The sequence below is a fragment of the Scyliorhinus canicula genome, chromosome 5, assembly GCF_902713615.1.
Source record: "Scyliorhinus canicula chromosome 5, sScyCan1.1, whole genome shotgun sequence".
NCBI classification, from domain to species: domain Eukaryota; kingdom Metazoa; phylum Chordata; class Chondrichthyes; order Carcharhiniformes; family Scyliorhinidae; genus Scyliorhinus; species Scyliorhinus canicula.
The window spans coordinates 180,088,229-180,108,785 of record NC_052150.1 but is presented as its reverse complement, the minus strand read 5'-3'; the positions used below and the strand labels follow the sequence as shown (position 1 = coordinate 180,108,785).

Sequence of the window (20,557 nt, the reverse complement as noted above, 5' to 3'; positions counted from 1 at the left end):
AAGCAGGGATTGTATAGGGGAAGTGAAGGACACGGAATATTCGGCAATTAGTATCTCAGACCATGCCCCGCACTGGGTAGACCTGCAGATCGGGGGGGGCGAGCTATCAACGCCCGCAATGGAGGCTAGACGTGGGACTGCTGTCGGAGGAGGGGATCTGTGAGAGGCTTCGGAGGTGTATGCAAAATTTCCTGCAGGTGAATGACACGGGGGAGGTCTCAGTGGTGACCCTGTGGGAGGCACTAAAGGGAGTAGTGCGGGGGGGAGCTGATTTCAATTGGGGCCCACAGAGCCAAGGCAGACAGGGCAGAGATGGATAGATTGGTCAGGGAAATGGGTCGGATAGATGAAGAGCACGCGGAGTCCCCAGGGGAGGTTTTACTCGGGGAGAGGCAGAGACTACAGGCGGAACTGGGGGCACTATCCACGAGTAGGGCTGTGGAACAGCTTGGGAAGGCGAGGGGAGTGGTGTACGAGTATGGGGAAAAGGCTAGCAGACTGTTAGCGCAGCAACTCAGGAGGAGGGAGGCGGCCAGGGAAATAGGTAGACTGATGGATGGGGAGGGGCGCAAAGCGGAGGACCCGGCAGGATTGAATAAGGTATTCCGGGACTTCTTTCGCAAGCTGTATACTTCGGAGCTGCCGGAAGAACCGGAGGAGATGAAAAGGTTTCTGGACGGGTTAACATTCCCAACAGTAGGCGAGTGGATGAGCTGGGGACCCTGATTAGAGTGGAGGAGGTATTGGGGGGCCTAAAGGCCATGCAGTCGGGGAAAGCCCCGGGGCCGGATGGATACCCAGTAGAGTTCTATAGGAAGTTTTCTGAGCTGATGGGCCCGGTCTTGGCGAGGGTTTTCAATGAGGCAAGGGACAGAGGGACCCTGCCGCCGACAATGTCGCAAGCCACTATATCACTGATATTGAAGCGGGGTAAAGACCTGGAGGCGTGTGGGTCCTACAGGCCAATCTCCCTGATTAATGTTGACGCCAAGCTCCTGGCAAAGGTACTGGCGGTTAGAATGGAGGACTGCGTACCGGAGGTGATTGGGGAGGACCAAACTGGGTTCGTGAAAGGTAGGCAGCTGGCGGCCAACCTGAGAAGATGACTTAATGTGATGATGATGCCCCCGGCGGGCAGGGAGGTGGAGGTAGTGGTGGCGATGGGCGCCGAGAAGGCCTTTGACCGGGTGGAGTGGGACTATCTATGGGAGGTGCTCGGACGGTTTGGGTTTGGGGAGGGACTGGTGGATTGGATCAAATTATTATATCAGGCCCCGAGGGCCAGCGTCAGGACTAACAGAGAAGTGTCGGAGTACTTTAGGCTGTACCGAGGGACCAGACAGGACTGCCTGCTCTCCCCGCTGCTGTTTGCGCTGGCCATAGAGCCGCTGGTGATTGCGCTGAGAGCCGCAGAGGGATGGGAGGGGATGGTGAGGGGCGGGGTAGAACATAGGGTGTCTCTTTACGCAGACGACCTGCTCCTGTACGTGTCGAACCCAGTGGCCGGATGGGAAGTATACTGGGAATGTTGAGGAAGTTTGGCCAGTTTTCAGGATACAAATTAAATACGGTCAAGTGTGAAATGTTTGTGGTGCAGGCAAGGGGCCAGGAGAACAGATTGAGAGGGCTACCGTTTAGGCTGGTTGAGGAAAATTTCCGGTATTTGGGAATCCAGGTGGCATGAGACTGGGGCAGGCTGCATAAGTTAAATTTGGCCAGGGTGGTGGAGCAAATGAAGGGAGAGTTTCGGAGATGGGATGCACTCCCGCTGTCGCTGGCAGGGAGGGTGCAGACTGTAAAGATGACAATCCTCCCTAGATTTGTTTATTTTTCAGTGCCTCCCGATCTTTGTCCCACAGTCCTCCTTCAAAAGAGTTAACAGGATGATCATGAGCTTTGTCTGGGCGGGAAAATCCCCGCAGGTGAAGAAGGCGATGCTGGAGAGGAACCGCAGCGAGGGAGGGCTGGCTTTGCCGAGTCTGATTAATTATTACTGGGCGGCCAACATCGCTATGATAAGGAAGTGGATGGTGGGTACGGGGCCTATCTTAGAGCGGGTGGAGGCGGCTTCGTGCAGGGGCTCCAGCTTGGCAGCCCTGGTCACGGCTCCTCTACCGCTGCTGCCGGTCAGGTACTCCACCAGCCCGGTAGTGGTGGCGACCCTGTGGATATGGGGCCAGTGGAGGGGGCATGTAGGGGAGACGGGGGTGTCGGGTTGGGCGCCAATCTGCGACAACCATCAGTTTGCCCCCGGGAGTATGGATGGGGGGTTTTGAGTATGGCAGCGGGCGGGGTTGGGAAGGGTGGGCGATATGTTCCTGGAAGGGAGCTTTGCGAGTTTGAGGAGCTTGGAGGAGAAATTTGGGCTGGTAAGGGGAAATAATTTTGGGTACCTACAGTTGCGGGACTTTGTTCGTAGACAGGTCCCATCTTTCCCACGCCTCCCGCCAATGGGGATCCAAGACAGAATAGTCTCTAGGGGCGAAGAAGGGGAGGGTAGATTCTCTGATATTTATAAGGTGCTCATGAGGGAAGAAGGGTCCCAGACAGAGGAACTGAAACTTAAATGGGAGGAGGAGCTAGGCGGGGAAATGGAGGACGGGCTGTGGGCAGAGGCCCTGAGTAGGGTAAATTTGACCGCGACATGTGCCAGGCTCGGGCTGATTCAATTTAAGGTCGTTCACCGGGCCCACATGACGGTGGCTCGGATGAGCAAATTCTTTGGGATAGAGGACGAATGCGCTAGGTGCGCGGGAGGACCAGCGAACCACGTTCACATGTTTTGGGCATGCCCTAAGCTTAGGGGGTACTGGGATGGATTTGCGGGCATCATGTCCCGGGTGCTAAAAACAAGGGTGGCGTTGGGTCAGGGGTGGCAATTTTTGGGGTTTCGGAAGACCCGGGAGTCCAGGGGGCGAAAGAGGCCGATGTTTTGGCCTTTGCTTCCCTGATAGCCCGGCGACGAATACTATTGGAGTGGAGGGACTCAAAGCCCCCGAAGACTGAGTGGTGGCTTGCGGACATGTCGAGTTTCCTGGGTATGGAAAAAATTAAGTTCGCCTTGAGGGGATCTGTACAGGGGTTCGCCCGGAGGTGGCAACCATTTATTGACTTCTTTGCAGGAGAGTGAGCGTCAGCAGGGGGTTGGGGGGGGTGGGGGGGGGGGGGGAAGAGGAGAGAGTAGAGTAGAGTAGAAGGGATAAAATGGCGGGTAGTACCGGTGGGAGAGGAGCGGGCTTGTGCAGTATGTTATGATTGAAGTATTGAAAGTACGTGGATGTTTGCACATTTTTGCCTTTTTTGCTTTCTTTCTGTTGATGTCTGTAACTGTTTACAAAGCCAAAAACTACCTCAATAAAATTGTTTATTTAAAAAAAAAAGTCCTCCATAGTGTCCTCCTTCAGCACAGCTGTGATATCCTCTCTGACCAGTAAAGCAACTCCTCCAGCCCTTTTGCCTCCCTCTCTATCCCGCCTGAAGCATCGATATCCTGGGATATTTAGTTGTCAACCATGCCCTTCCCTCAACCAAGTCTCAGTAATAGCAATAACATCATACTCCCAGGTACTACCTCCTTACTGTCCACGAACCTCCTCATTTGGTTCCCATCACCATGCCACATTAGTTTAAACCCTGCCCAACAGCGTTAGCAAAAGCACCCCAAGGACATTGGTTCCAGTCCGGCCCAGGTGTAGACCGGTCCAATTTGTAGTAGTCCCACCTCCCTCAGAACCGGTTCCAATGTCCCAAAATCTGAACCCCTCCCTCTGAAGCCACATTCATCCTGCCTATTCTTTCATTTCTGCTCTGACTACCACGTTTCACTGGTAGCAATCCTGAGATTACTACCTCTGAGGTCCGACTTTTTAACTTGGCTCCTAACTCCCGAAATTCTGCTTGTAGGACCTCATCCTGTTTTTACCTATATCATGTGGTGCCTATATGCACCACAACAACTGGCTGTTCACCCTCCCCCCTTCAGAATGTTCTGCAGCTGATCTGAGACATCCCTTACACGTGCACCTGGGAGGCAACATACCATTCGGGAGTCTCGTTTTCGACCACAGAACCCTTACAATTGAATCCCCTATGACTATAGCCCTACCACTCTTTTTCCTGCCCTTCTGTACAGCAGAGCCAGCCATGGTGGCATGAACCTGGCGACTTCTGCCTTCACCTTGTGAGCCATCTCCCCCAACAGTATTCAAAACGGTATACCTGTTTTGGAGGGAGATGACCGCAGGGGACAACTGCACTGCCGTCTTGATTTTTCTCTGCCTTTTGGTCACCCATTCCCTTTCTTCCTCAGCAATCGCAATCTGTGGTGTGACCAATTCACGAAACGTGCTATCCACTACCTCCTCAGCATCGCGGTTGCTCCAAAGTGAGTCCATCCGCAGCTCCAGTGCTGTCATGCGGTCTAACGAGCTGCAGCTGTTCACACTTCCTGCATGTGAAGGAGCCAGGGACTTCAGCCATGTCTCTGAGCTCCCATATTGAGCAAGAGGAGCTTAAGTACTCTTGGTGAGGCCTCACCTGGAATATTGTGTGCAGTTTTGGTCTCCTTATCGGAGGAAGGATGTTCTTGCTCTAGAGGAGTGCAGTGAAGGTTTACTAGACTGATTACTGGGATGGCAGGACCGACTTTTATTGAGGAGAAGAGATTGAGTCTGTTCAGATTGTATTCACTGGAGTTCAGAAGAATGTCTGGGGATCGGGTCTCGAAGAAACCTGTAACATTCTAACAGGACTAGATCAGGTAGATGCAAGAAGGATATTCTCGATGGTGTGATTGTCCGGAATAAGGGGTCACAGTCTGAGGATACGGATTGACCATTTAAGATAGAGGAGGTGGTGAGGCATGTTTTCTTTTTTTTTTTAACAAACATTTGACATCAAACAAGTACAAATGTAAACATAATTCAGTGTGTAACGCACCCCTCCATTTCCCACTGTTTCCGCCTAAGCTAGACAAAAATAGCCTAACTCCCCATTGTATCTGCTAACCGTTTAATTTTCTCCGAAGAAATCTGCCACCTCCGAGCAAACCCTAACGTTGATCCTCTCGGGACTAACCTAGTTTTCTCAAGCCTCAGAAATCCAACCGTGTCACTAACCCATACCCCTGCAGATACCGAGACTCATTACCTCCCGGTAATTCAAACTGCACTTCCATATCCTCCAAACAGGGAAAGCTCCCATCAATAAACAGGTCCCCCAGCTTCTCAATCCCTGCTCTCGCTCACCTCCGAAACCCCCATCCGTCCTCCCTGGTAAAACCGGTGATGACCACGAATTGTAGCCCAAACCGACGCTCCCTCCACTCCCATATGCTTCTTCCACTGCCTCCTGACACTTGGGGCTGCCACTACCACTGGGCTTGTGGAGCACCGGGCCGTCGAGAACGGCAGAGGAGCCGTTACAATGCCCCCAAACTTGGATCTCAAAAACCTTGCTTTTACCCATGTTTAATTTGTACCCCGAGAACCGGCCAAATTCAAGATCCGCATAATCCCCCCCCCCCCCCCCCCCCCCCCCCAAAAATGGGTCAGAAATATATAGGAGGAGGTAGTCTGCCTATAGGGAGACTGTGTTCCACCCCAGACTAGCCCCTTCCAGTCCTTTGATGCTATCAGCACCATCGCAAATGGATCTATAGCCAAGGCAAACAACAGCGGGGAGAGGGGACATCCTTGCCTTGTTTTTCCCCCCCCCCCTCATGCCCTCATGCCTTCCTCAATTGCCCCTCCGCCTTCCCTGTGAATAACAGACCAAACTCCAACTGTAGCTTCTGCCGCTCCTTCAGCAACCCTGCCTCGGGGGCTTCAGAATACGTTCTATCCACCTGGAGTATCTCCCTAACCAGCCTACCCATCTCTACCCGCTCCACCTGCTCCCTGTGAACCTGTATCGAAATTATCTCCCCACTAACCACTGCCTTCAGTGCCTCCCATACCATTGCTTCCAAAACTTCCCCCGTGTGATTTGTCTCCAAATAATCCTGCACACCCCCTCATCCGCTAACAGTCCTACATCCAATCTCCATTGCGGACACTGAACCCCCCCCCCCTTCCTTGCTCACCCTTAAATCCACCCAGTGTGGGGCATGGTCTGACACAACAATCGCCGAATACTTGGCATCCACCACTCCTGCCAGCAAAGTCTTGTTCAAAACGAAAAAGTCAATCCGGGAGTACACTTTTTGTGAACATGGGAGAAAAAGAAAACTCCTTCGCTCTTGGTCATGCAAACCTCCACGGACATTTCCCCCCCCATTTGCTCCATAAACCCCTTCTAGCTGCTTCGCTGCTGCTGGCCCCCAACTTGTGCAAATCCAGGTCTGGAATCTTCCCCAACATCCGCCTCAAACTCCGCGTCGTCCCAGTTTGGTGCATAAATATGTATCCTCTTGACCGCCCCAATCAGCCCTCTCATGTTCCATGTGGTCAACCTGGTGGCCCCCCCCCCCATCCTGACCAACCTGGGCCAGCCCGTGTCCCGCACCTCTACAGGCCTGCCCTCAGGCACCCACTGTCTTCGACGTCCAATTTGTCTCCAAGCGCCAGTCCCTTCCTTATCAGCAGAACTACCCCCCCCCCCCAACTAACAATGACAATCCCAACCCCCATAACAAACTGATCACCTGCTCGCCCCCCCCCCCCCCCCCCCCCCCCCGCACTCCTGTGCGATAGCCCGCCCAGCTAGTCTAGTGGCCCCCGCCCCTGGCACCAAGCATCATTTTTCTCTCTCTCTCTTTTCTCTCTCTCTTTTCTCCCCCAAGTTCAATGGCCTCCATCACCTGCCAGTTCTCTATCCTTAACTTTCATTACCTCATCCGGCGATCCAAAATAAAGTTCTTGACCCTCGTAAGTAACCCGCAAACGAACTGGGTACAACATGCCGAACTTCACCCCCTTCTTGAAGAGGGACAATTTAATTTTAGTGACGCTTGCCCTTCTTTTGGCCAGTTCCGCATCCAAGTCCTGGTAAATGCGCAGCCCATTTCTTCCCATTTGCAGCTCCCCGTCTGCCTGGCCCACCTCCAGATCTGTTCCTTATCCAGGAACCAGTGTATTCATAGCGCCATTGCCCTTGGTGGCTCATTCATCTGCAGCTTCCTCAGAGGCACTCTGCGCCCTGTCCACCTTCAAGGGCCAAGTAAACACACCTTCCCCCAACAGTTTCTCGAACATACGGGCCACATATGCCCCTGCATCCGATCCTTCGCTGCCCTCCGGGAGGCCAATGCTCCTCTGGTTATGCCTGCGCGACCTGTTCTCCAGATCCTCCACTTTCTCTTGCAGCCTTTTCTGGTGGTTTCTTATCCGCCGCCATCGCGGTTAGCTGGTCCTCATGAGCAGCCACTGCCTCTTCTCCTGTCTTCTCCCCATAACGCCTGATCCCCTTATTAATCAAGAACCTAGCTATCTCTGTCTTAAGTGCCCAATTCATTTTGGGTAAAATATCAGCCATGATTGAATGGCAGAGCAGACTCGATGGGCCGAGTGGCCTGATTCTGCTCCTATGTCTTGTGGTCTTGTAGCACCACTACAGACTTGGCGAACTGACTTCTGAAGAACAGCTGCTAGATTGGTTTTGCTGCAGGTAGTGATGGGAAAAATATACTTGATCGTAACCGTACCAACCTGCCTGCTGCATTTGTTCAGACCGTACCAGTAGGAGTGACCACAGTCCTTGTGGAAACCCTGTCTTCATATTGAGGATATCCTCCATTGTGTTGTGTGGCACTGCCATCATGCCTTTGAACAGATCTAGCAACTCCAGACTTTGTAGTGATGAGGCACTGTAGGCCATCAGAAGCAGAATTATACTTCACTACAATCTGTAACCTCATGGTCTGGCATATCATCCACTCTACCATTATCACCAAGCCAAGGGATTCTCCCTGGTACAATGGGAGTGCAGGAGATCATGCCAGGAGCAGTACCAGCCATACTAAATCTGAGGTGTCACCTGGTGAAGCTAAAACACTGAGCTACTTGCATAAGCAGTAAGTGATAGAGCTAATTGGACCCGTGGAGGTGCCTGCACCCACGGGAACAGGAGTATTCGTTTTTCTCCCCGGTACGTAAAGTGTATTCAACAATAGACTTCTTTTATGGTGGGGAAGGTATTACTAGCTGGGGTCAAAGGGTTGGAGTACTCAGCAATATTGATTTCGGAGGCCAGGACGAAGAATGGACGTGGGTCTCTGAGAGGACCGGAAGATTGAGAAGGTGATTGAGGAATATGTGGGGTTTAATTGCACTGGGCAAGTGTTGCAGTTGGTGGTTTGGGAGGCTCTGAAGGCAGTAGTAAGCGGGGAGGTGATTTCGTTTAAGGCTAAGGTAGACACTGAGGAGAGAGGAGCCCCAAAAATTGAAAGAAGAGATGCTGGAGGTGGATAGGTGGTGAGCAGGAGACCCAGGTCTGGCTCTCTTGGCCAGGAGGACGGAGAGTCAGGCGAAGTTCGACTAGTTGGGGGGACGGGGTGGTCTATGAACATTGGGAGAAGTCAGGGTGTATGTTGGCTGGCCAGCTCCGGAGGAAGGCAGCGGCAAGGAAGATGGTTAATGTGCGGGATAAGATAGAGAAGCTGGTGGTGGCCACTGTTATTTGAAGAGTTCTAAAATAAGTTATATAGTTTGGAGCCACTGGGAGATGGGGGAGTTCCTGGACAGATTGGAGAACCCGAGGTTGGGGGAAGAGGACGGCAGGGTTGGAGGGGCTGATGGGGGAGCAGGAGGTGAAGGAGGCAATTGGGAGGATCCAGTTGGTGAAGGCGGTGGGACCGGATGGGCTTCCAGTGCAATCGTCTACGACTTTTAAGGATAAGTTGGTGTCGTTGAAGGTGGGAGTGTTTGAGGATGCGAATATTGGGATGGTCTTGCCACAGACGTTGGGGCAGGCTTCAATTTCCTTGCTGTTAAAGAAGGATGAGGACCCGGTGGAGTGTGGGACGTAAATGCCCATATCCTTATTGAATGTAGATGCCAAGTTATTGGCAAAGGTTCCGGCAGCAAGGTTTGAGGGGTGTCTGCATGGTGAGAGGAGAGGATCAGATGTGGCTTGTGAAGGGAAGGCAGCAATGTTCGAGTGTGAGAAGGTTGTGTTCATGACTCCAGCAGAGGGAAAGGAGACTGAAGTGGTGGTGGCACTGGACGCAGCGAAGGCGTTTGATCGGTTAGAGTGGGGTTATTTTATGCGCGGTATTGGAAAGATTTGGAATTCGGACCAAGGATTGCGGCGTGTGTATGGCTGTTGTATAAGAAGCTGATAGTGAGTGTTTGCACCAATATGAATTGGGGTACTTTGCTCTGCACCGGGGAACAAGGCAGGGGTACCCATGTCCGCTCTGCTGTTTGCACTGGCTGTAGAGCCTTTGGCCATCGCACTAAGGAGCTCGGGGGTTGTGGAAGCGGATAGTGATCGGGATTGGAGCACAGGTGGCTTTGTTTGCTGATGATCTATCATTGTACATTTCAGAGCTGAGTATATCAGTGGGGAGTATAATGGGGCTGCTCCAATCTCTGCAATTCCCTGCCCAGTAAAGCAGCTGAGGCTTCTTCATTAAATGCTTTCAAGGTAAACATGGATAAATAGTTTTTTGAACAATAAAGGATTATGGTGTTCGGGCGGGAAAGTGGAGCTGAGTCCACAAAAGATCAGATGAGAATAATGAAAGGAAGCATAACAGAATCACCGCCACTTGAAAATTCCCCGCCAAGCCACTTATCGCCCTAACTTGGAAATAGATCACTGTCCCTTCACTGTCAGTGGGTCAAAATCCTGGAACTCCCTCCCTAACAGTACTGTGGATGCACCTACACCACAGGGACTGCATCGGTTCAGGGCAGCAACAGTCCCGTGGGTGCACCTACACCACAGGGACTGCTGATTGAAGACTAAAATGTAACCTGTGTGGAGGAGAAGGTGTGGCTCTATTTCTTATTGAATGCTTTGTGTTAGCCTTCATGAGTGGAGCAATGCAGACAATGGTCAAGGAGTGTGAAATTTTATTGGGGGGGGTCAACATGGTGCAAGAGGAAATCTTTGAAACTGAATCAATCGCCATGCCCTGGTCAAGTGGTTTGGAGGCTGCTTGGAGCAGCAAAGGAACAAATAGTATAACAAGAAATGTGCTGCAGCTGCTGCAAGTCTGAAATGAAAACAAAATGGTGCAAATACATGATGGATTAGGTGGCAAAGAGTTCATATTTCGGGTTGCTGATGACCCCTCATCAGTAGTCGGCATTTTCCAAACCCCTCTGGCTGCAGACTTAGCACAGCTAAGTGTGCGAGTGTTTATAAAGAGAGGCAAAGGTGGCCCAAGTAAATACTGGCCAAACTGGACAAAATATTGGAAAAAGTCCCGAGGAACACTCATCCATGTCGTGGAGATGGTAAACAAGGCGAAGGAATAAACAGAATGGGAGGAAGGAATAAACAAAATGGGAGGAAGTATCAGGGCCGTAGCGCAGTGAAGTGCATCAATGGTTCTGGGTTTAAACCCTGGCACAGCTGTAGCTTTAAATGAACAGGAAGAGGAACAGAGCGACCTTGGAATGCATATTCCCACAGATCCTTGAATGTAGCAGGAGAGCTAGATAATGTGCCTTTATTAGCTGAGGCATAGAATATAAGCAGAGATGCTCTCCTAGAACTACAGTTCCAGTCACTATTTCAGGAAGAATCTGATCCTTTTAAAGAGGAGATATACAAAGATATTGCTAGGAGTGGGGAATTTTAGCTGAGGAAAGATTGAATAAGCTTGGGGTTTTTTTCCTCGGAAAAGAGGAGGCTGAGGGTAGATTTTAATTGAGGTGTGTGAAATTGAGGGAAACGGTGCTTGGGAATCTATTTTCTTTGATAAAGTCTTCAAATACCTGGACAAAGAGTTGAAGCAAGGAGCGGAGGAACTTATTGACCCAGAAAGTGGCGGGTGTACATTCCCTGTTGCCTGAGAGTCTGGGACGCCAAAGTCTTCATAGCAAAAACAAAATTGGGTGTGCACTTGAAAAACAAACCTACAGGGCTATGTGCTAAGAACTGGAAAGTGGGGGTTGTCTTTATATATTTTGCTAGACTCTGGGTTGAATGACCCACTGCTGTGGGGTAAATTTTCTATCCCAATGCTGCATTCCCCTGGAATTTCCTCTATTTTTTTACCCTTTCGTTTGTCCCTGATTTTTCCAGTTCACCTCTGGTTTATTCCAATGGGTGGCTCACTGAAATGCTGCCTAAAACCTGGTCCGAAGCATGGTCAAGCAGTTCTACCTTGAAAGCTGACTGATGGGATGACTGAAATGTGCCGTTTCCTAAATTGTTAAGTCTTGATTCAGTATCTGAAAAATGAAAATCACTTATTGTCACGAGTAGGCTTCAATGAAGTTACTGTGAAAAGCCCCTAGTTGCCACATTCTGGCGCCTGTCCGGGGAGGCTGGTACGGGAATCGAACCGTGCTGCTGGCCTGCCTTGGTTCTGCTTTAAAAGCCAGCGATTTAGCCAAGTGAGCTAAACCAGCCCTATCTGCATGCTCAGATATGCATTGTGGTTTAAGAAGAACATTGCATAGTTCTGTGTTTGTCTGTACTTTTAAGATACCACTCTTTTTAGTCTTTTGTAGAATGTCAGTCTGAGATTGTTTGCATGTATTTTAATTGACTCTTGAATTGTGGGTTTGTTTATTGTTGAAAATAACTCTTGTACCCGTTCATGGTTTTGAATCCATTTGACATTTAGTCCATTTAATATGTTGGTCTGCAACTGCGTAAATCACTACTTCATAACAGTACTGAAGCACTTTGTTGCATCTTGCCAGGATGTATTTGGCTGGCACAGTTTGAGGGCAATATCCTGGAGTTATACTTGCTCTTCAGTCGGGCATTGAACTGGTTAGGGAACTTGATTAAAACAGTTGGTATGGCATCTGTTCCTAAAGAAGCAACTTCACAGACTGGCTGAATTTAACCCATTTTGGTCTACATTGAATAAATGCAACAAGATAATTTTAATGTTATTGCACTTGCAGGTCACAAATTGCTATAAGGCATACACAAATTTGCTCATGTCAGAAGAAGCGCTAAGAGTAACATTGAGAGTCAAGTCATAGCTGGCTTGATCATGATTTAACAAAAATAGCAAATTTTATTTTGAGAAGTGTAAACTTTAATTACAATGGCTATTCACTGCAAAGAGCTGCAGTTAAGGTTCTCAACCAATATCATTCTTGTAGTGCACGATACATTTACTGTCTCCTTCCAAATTCATTGTTGCACATTGTGTTGCTTCAGCATGGGCTATTGTGATGACAACTTAATGCTGATTTACTTTCTCTCATTTGGTTCTGTTAGAAACTGGCTTGTTGCCCGAGGATAATGCATTATATTAATTCTGTTCTGTTTATAACCTCAAAGCCAGCCTACTCGACACTTTCTGTCCACCTGAGAAATTGTTCAAAGTTCATACATTCAACACAAATTTACAAATTGCTTAATGAGATTTATTTGCGCAGTTTAATATTATTACTTTGACAGACCTCTCCCCAAGTAGCTAGTAGCAATGCAGTTTCTATTAAATGTTTAAATGCTTATGATTCAGTTGCAGTCAGTTTTGTAGAGTTATTGGCACTGCCATACTGGCTGAAGTTTCTAAATTTAAAATAGTGCAACGTGCTAATTTATCATCTGCTATAGAAATTTAATCCCATGAATATTTTTATTTTATAGGCCCAAGACAAGAGAAAGGCCCTTGAGGAAACAAAAGCATACACCACCCAGTCCCTTGCGAGCGTTGCTTATCAGATAAATGCTTTGGCTAACAATGTGCTCCAGTTGTTGGATATTCAAGCCTCTCAGCTACGGAGAATGGAGTCTTCCATTAACCATATCTCCCAGGTAAAATGACATTTTGAGATTGTGAACTTTCATGCAAGATATGATGCACATATCTTTTTGTTAATGGATTCATCGTGGTTGGATCATAAACTTAAAAGCACAGAAGTGAACTTAATCGCAAGTTTCTTGTGTTGTTTTAAACATTTCTGTTTTCTAAAAGTACTGTGTTGCAAACATTAATAGGTTATTAGGTTAGGTCAAGTTTTCATGTAATTTTTAATGAGCAATGGATTTCTGGAAGTTACATACTAAAACAAAGCCCTGGTTCAAACATGTTTTGAAAATGAGTACATAAAATTATGCTTCTCCATGGGGTATGAGGTGACAGAATTATGCAAACAGTTTCAAGGTTATGGAATATCTGTAGTCTCTTGCAGTATTCAGATATTTTGTTTGTTTCTGGCCCTCTGGCAAAGACTTGCTCTGACAATCTATGACTGTGTTATGGGCCAGGGTTTAGAAAACTCCAAACTATATCATGGAGTTCACCTGACCTACAACTGTTTATTGATTTTGGTTACAATGAGCACAAGGGCCTGTCTTTCGGGTGTTATTCAACACGGGCCACAAGCGCTTTTAATCAAAAACAAAGTTTTAATTCTAGGAATTTAGTGAACATTTTTATGCACACACACAGTAAGCATTTTCATCAGCTACCAACATAAATGCCCCACGCAGCTACTGTACTCTATGTATAACTCTTAATAAATTCCCCCTTTAGCTGTTCCAATTTAATAACAAGATCCCATAAACCAGAAAACCCTTTTCGAAGGTATGGCCCAGCACATCACACTCGAGAGCTGGTACGGATGCTCCTGTTTCCTTTCCAAAACAGCAGGTTTGAATTTCTTCCAGAAAACAGTTATTTCTTTCCAAGTTATCAAGCAGTCTGGAAACGGCTTTTAAAATGCAGATAGGAAAAAAACCTTCTTTCAATTTGTGCAGAACAAAACCAGTTCAAACTCAGTGAAAGTAAAACCAAATCCCAGAGCAACAGCCCAGCTCCACCCACAGAATGACATCACTGAAGCCATGTGATGAGCCAAAAACATTTCTTAAAGGGACACTCCCATGACAACTGTAAAATATTTTTTATTGTATTTAAGGGTGTAGGTAACTAGATTTAAAAAAAACAATGTCTAATTTCCAAGTTGAGAAACCAATTAGCATGTTTAGCATTCATTCGTATAAATTGGTATGGTGTAGCCTAAGCAATGTGTAATTATGAATGTGTAACCAATATGTAGTGTTTCACCAAATGTGTACCATGATTTAATTTTGCACCTGACTTTAAACTCCTCTCCCACCCGTTTCTTTCCTCATGATTCACCTGCTACTTGACATGCATGCAAATGTTAATTTAACCCTTTGCAGGTACAGATAATCTGTACTTTTTGATCTGTCTCTGACTAAGTCTAATCAGAATGCAGTAATATTGGGAGCAGAGCACACTTGTATTGTTTAAGTTCCTGACTACTTGTAGACTCTTGCCTGATTATATCAGTCTTTGCTTTTTGGGTTACTTGAATAATTTAAAATTAATATAATGTAATCAATGTATTGCTTAATCTTTGAAGTTTTATTTTATTTCCTGAGTAACCAAATGTACCATCTGGCATTGGGGCCCTCTTTGAAAAATTGGCTTATTTCTTAATTGGGAATGGAGAAAAACCAGAATTTATTATAACTATTCAATCACACTTGTTGAAAATGCATGTGGTTACAGTTTTAGTGGCAACAAAATGGGGCTTTACAATATTGCCCTTCAAATTGACCTAGTATGTAGCACATGACATAGATCTGTATGTGAAGAATGGTCACATAGGTGTGGTGTTGGACTACTGGCCCAAGTAAAACCAGCAAGCATCAACATGTTAGGAAAGTGAGGAATTTCAGTAAGAAAAAATTGGTTACTAGATGTACAGTTGTTAAAAAAATTAACTTTCCGTGTTTCAGAACGTCGAAGTTCAACTAGATTCTGTCAACGTAGGTCTCAGTTTCTTTTTCTGACTTCGATCATGTTTGTTTCAAGTGATTAGGTTATCTTCCTGGCAGGTAAAATAGATATGCCCTGCAGTATCGTTCGTGCTAATGCTGTGAAGATTAAAGCTCAGTTTTGTGCTTGTATTCTTTCACTGCACTGAGCTTCCAGCATATAAACATGGTGAACTTTCATGAAGCTCTGCCATTCTTTTAAGTTCTTTGTGTTAACGGTGAAACAAGATGGGGAAGACCTACACCATGACTTAATTCTCTTGGATGGATCATTAACGATTAATAAAAGTCTGAATAAAGCTATAATTGTACATGGCCATATTATTCGGACTTCACTGTAGTTTCTGACCATTTTAGTAGGCTGTTGCAAATTGTACTTACAAAATAATGCACTTAATTGGTTTTATTGCACTTAATTGGTTTAATAACTTGTTTCTGTGGGATTGGAATTGACTATGCAGTTTTTGAGCCTTACAGATAAACATGATGCAACCAAATCAGTGTTAAGATTTAAAAACAAGTTGTGATTGTATTAATCTGGTTTAATTTCCCTATGAATCTACAGTGATCAGAATCCATGGGTTTTGAAGTCTAGTGGCTATGGAATTCAATCAGTCACTGAGATCAGGGTGACGGGGTGGCGCAAGGCTGGACTTGGTCTGCTGGTCACCGTGTGCACTCTGGGTAGGACAGGGGCTGATGGATGTCCATGTAGGTGTGCGATGATCATGGCAGTGGCCTCAGCTCGGAGCTCCATTCTGCTGCTGGTCCTCTATGCGTTGCTCGACTCGTACCCTGCCGCTGATGGCAGTATGCGACCTGCGGCTCCGTGGTCAAGCTGTTCAATGTCTGGCACAAGATCCACTTGCACTCCCCTGAGGTGAAGATCTGGCCGGGAAGTGGTCAGCAGTCTGTGCCTGGGGTTTACGCAGCTACTGCACAATGAGAGGGAAGCCAGGCCAGGTTTGTCAGCGAGGAATACCGATCAAACAAGGCCAGTCAATACGGCCGACACTGGAAGAAGCCTACACAGTGATCACTTTGTGTCGCGAGTCTCTGGAAACCAGGAAATAAGTGCTTTTGGTAAAAATGGAGAAGGAGATGACTTGGGTATCTGGATAGTGCAATGCAGTGGAAGCAGTAAGAAATATTGTGACATTGTATGTGTTTGACAAGTTACTTCATCTTGTTTAAAGTCATAGTTTGTAAAGTAAAAACAAGATTGTTATTTTTCTATTGTTTAAATTTCTAAAGAAATGGGAATATATTTAAAGTTTTCTGTGTAAATGTAAGGTTGTGCATGTTCAACTGAAATTGTTTTAATTTTCAGTATTTAAAAAGTCATAAACTGGGGGGAAACAAAAATCAGGTATTGAAAGTTTCAAAGTTTAAAAAAAAAGAATGGCGGCTGGAGGGGAACCAATATCTTGGCTGGCAGGTTTGCTAGAGTCACTCGGGAGGATTTAAACGAGTATGGCAGGGAGGTGGGAACCAGAGCACTTTGGTGTAATAACTGAAGGGGAAAACAGAACAAAAATAAGAGAACAACATCACCCTGTCTGCTCAAATGCAGTGGTTTGAAGTGTATTTGTTTCAATGCCAGAAGTATAGTAGGTAACGCAGATGAACTTAGAGCACCTATTAGTACTTAGAATTATGATGTTGTGGCTATTACAGAAACGTGGTTGAAGAAAGGGCAGGATTGTCACCTGAAGGTTGGAGGATATCGATGCTGCAGGAGAGATGGAGAGACGGTAAAAGATGTGGGGGAGTAGCATTATTGGTTAAGGATAATATTATAGCTGTACTGCGGGAGGATACCCCGGAGGGCTCATACAATGAGGCAGTCTGGGAACAGGAAGGGGCAACATAATGTTAGGCGTTTATTACAGGCCCCCCAACTGCCAGCGAGAGAGAAAGCAGCAGATGGGTAGAGAGATTTTGAATAGGTGCAAAAGGGTCAGGGTTATTGTGGTAGGGGATTTTAATTTCCCCCCGATATTGACTGGGGCTCACTTAGTGCTAGGGGCTTGGATGGGGCAGAGTTTCTAAGGTGTATCCAGGAAGGCTTCTTGATGCAATATGTAGATAGTGCAACTAGGGAAGGGGCAGTACTGGACCCGGTATTGGGGAATGAGCCTGGACAGGTGGTTGGGGTTTCAGTAGGGAAACCTTTTTGGAGTACTGACCACAATTCCTTAAGTTTTTGGGTAGGGGTGAGGGTAACCCTCGAGTTAAGGTGCTACACTGGGGAAAGGCAAATTATGGTAACGATAGGAATTGAAGAGGCTTTCAAGAGACAGTTGATTAGGTTTCAGGTAAGTCACGCTCCTGAGAGAACGAAGGATAAGTATGGGAAGTTTAGGGAGCCTTGGATAAGGAGGGATATTGTGAAAAACGGATGCTTTTGTTCGGTCTAGAAGGGTGGGAGCAGTTAAAACCCTTGAGTATAAAGAAAGTAGGAAGGAACTGAAGCGGGAGATTAGGAGGGGTCATGAAAAGTCCTTGGCAAGTAGGATTAAGGTGAATCCCAAAGCTTTTTATTAATATGTGAAAAGCAAGAGGGGGCCAGGGAAAGGATTGGACCATTTAACGACAGTAGAAGGAATCTATGTGTTGAGCCAGAGGAAATGGGTGAGGTACTAAATGAGTACTTTTCATCAGTATTCACCAATGAAAAGGACATTGTGGAAAATGATTCGTGGGTAGTGTATCTGGATAGTTTGGGTCATGTTGTCATCAAAAAGGAGGTGGTATTGGGTGTTTTATGAGACGCTAAAATAAGTCTCCAGAGCTGGATGGGATTTACCCCAGAATACTGAGGGAAGTGAGGGAGGCAATTGCTGTGACTTTAACTGACACCTTTGTATTCTCAGTGGTTACAGGTGAGGTCCCAGAGGACGAATAGCTAATGTGGTACCACTGTTGAAGAAAGGTAGCAGGGTGGCAGCCCTGAGGGTGTGGGGACAGTGGCGGCAGCACCTGAGGCTGGAGGGGGCTTTGGTTTAGGCACGGAACTGCGAGAGTCGGGTTTGCTCCGGAGGTGGGATTGGCCGGGGGGGGTGGCAACAGCCGGTGATTGAGCGGTTTGGGGATCTAATTGCTAGGGACAGCTGAGCTTGGACGGGATGCTGGAGGAATTTGAGTTGTCTGCCAAGAATGGTTTCAGTATTTACAGATGAGGGATTTTGTCAGGAAGCGCGTACCGTCCTTTCCCTGCCTGCTGCCCCAGGGGCTACAAGACCAGGTGGTGTCAGAAACGGAGGCAGGTGACGGTAAAGTGTTCGGAATTTGAGGAGTTGATGGATTGGGAGGGAGCCCCGATGGGGGTGCTGTAGCATAAGTAGAGGGGAAGAGTTGGGGAGGGAGGTGGAGGCTGGGTTGTGGGAGGAGGCCGGGTTGTGGGAGGAGGCCTTGAAATTGAACTCATCCGCTTTGTGTGCTAGGCTGAGCTGTATTCCGTTCAAGGTGGTTCACAGGGCACATGTGACTGTGGCCAAGATGAGCAGGTATTTTTAAATGGGTGGAGGATAGGTGTGGCCGGTATGTGGGTGGTCCTGCGAATCATGTCCTCATGTTTTTTTGGGGGGGGGGGGGGGGGGGGGAGTTGCTTTTATTTTATAGTTGTTTGATGTGTATGTATACATATGCCTCAATAAAATATCTTTCAAAAGAAAAGGTAGCTGGGATAATACAGGAAACTATATGCTGGTGAGCCTCACATTGGTAGTAGGTAAATTAATGGAGAAATTTCTCGGACAGGTTTAGTGCCCATGCAAACAAATGGACTCATTAGCAGTTGACAGCATGGTTTTGTGAAGGGAAGGTCGTGCCTCACTAACTTGATCGAGTTTTTTGAGGACGTGACAAAGATGATTGATGAGGGAATGGCGGAGGATGATACTTTTATGGACTTCAGTAAAGCCTTTGACAAGGTTCCTCATGGCAGACTGGTACCGAAGGTAAAGTCACAAGGGATAAGAGGTGAGGTGGTAAGCTGGATACAGAACTGTCTCGGTCACATAAGGAAAAGGGTAGCAGTAGAAGGGTGTTTTTCTGAATGGAAGATTGTGATTAGTGATGTTCCATAGGGATCTGTGCTGGGGCCTCTTTTTGTCGTATACAATCTGGAGGAAAATGTAGCTGGCCTGATTAGTAAGTTCGCGGATGACACCAAGGTTGGTGGAGTGGCAGATAGTGTTGAGGATTGTCAGAGGATACAGCAGGATATAGATAAGTTGGGGACGTGGGCAGAGAAATGGCAAATGGAGTTTAATCCGGACAATGTGAGGTAATGCATTTTGGTAGGTCTAACACAGAGGGGAAATATACAAAACATATACAATGGCAAAACTCTTAGGAATATAGAAAGTCAGAGAGATCTGGGCGTGCAGGTCCACAGATCTTTGAAGATGGCAATACAAGTGGGTAAGGTAGTCAAGAAAGCATACGGAATGCTTGCCTTTATTGGACGAGGCGTTGAGTATAAAAACTGGCAAGTCATGCTACAGTTGTATAGAACCTTGATAAGACTGCATTTGGAATATTGCGCACAATTTTGGTCGCCACGCTGCCAAAAGGATGTGGAGGCTTTGGAGAGGGTGCAGAGGATGTTTACCAGGATGTTGCCTGGTCTGGCGAGTGTTAGCTATGCGAAGAGGCTGAATAGACTCGGACTGTTTGCATTAGAACAACGGAGGTTGAGGGGCGATGTGATAGAGGTCTACAGGATTGTAGGGCATGGATAGGCAGGCACCCTTTCCCAGGGTGGAGGGGGTCAGTCACCAGGGGGCATTGGTTTAAGGTCCGTGGGGCAAAGTTTAGAGGACATGTGCGAGGCAGGTTTTTTTTTTTTTACACAGAGGGTGGTGAGTGCCTTGAACTCATTGCCAGGGGAGGTTGTGGAAGCCAATACATTAACAACGCTCAAAAGGCATCTTGGCAAATACATGGATAGGATGGGTATAGAGGGATAAGGCACAAGGAAGTGTTGAAGGTTTTGGCTGGTACATGCTTGGAGGGTCCAAGGGTTCATGTGCTGTATTGATCTTTGGCTGCCACCGCCTTTAAATATGAACTATAGTCTTTTCTGCCAGAGGCAGTGGCAGAGAGAAGGTCACAGGCCCAGCACATAAACTGATGGTACGCGCCTTGTACGTCCATGGTTTGGGTGTGAAATCGGGAGGAGCGACTCCTCCATCTTGTAGCTGCAAGCAATAGGAGTGTGTGAAGAACTGAAGGTGGATTATTTTGTAATAAGGAAAAGAGCCAGAGACCCAAATAGGGCAGGATCACAACTGAAAGTACTGGAGAGAGCTTCACTGGAGAATCCATGGGAGGTCACAGTGCTGTGTGAGAGGCCCCATGGCCTCTGACCAACTCCTTAAGAAGAAACTGAAATCGGGAACAAAGTTATATAAAGATTTATTGCGGTATGGCTTTAATTGTACCAATGCAAATCAAGATGTCAAGTCCATGTGTGTTATATGCAGGGAAGTACTGGCAAATCAAAGTTTCAAGGCCAGAGTTAGAAAGGTGCTGCGACAGAGGGGGGGGGGGGGGGGGGGGGAAGGCAGGCAGGGGGTTTGGGTCTTCTGAACCTGATGTATTACTACTGGGTGGCGAATGTGGAGAAGGTGCGGAGCTGGGTCAGAGGGGTTGATTC

General features: G+C 47.3%; 1 protein-coding gene across 9 annotated transcripts in view; it reads left to right on the top strand.

The window, feature by feature from the left end:
- abi1a (abl-interactor 1a) overlaps positions 1-20,557 on the top strand; it is a 142,733-nt gene that overhangs the window by 30,023 nt on the left and 92,153 nt on the right. For all 9 annotated transcript variants that reach the window (XM_038798174.1, XM_038798172.1, XM_038798168.1 and 6 more), the window contains exon 2: positions 12,730-12,897. In XM_038798174.1, coding sequence (XP_038654102.1) covers positions 12,730-12,897 — 168 coding nt within the window. The remainder of the gene's footprint in view (positions 1-12,729; positions 12,898-20,557) is intronic.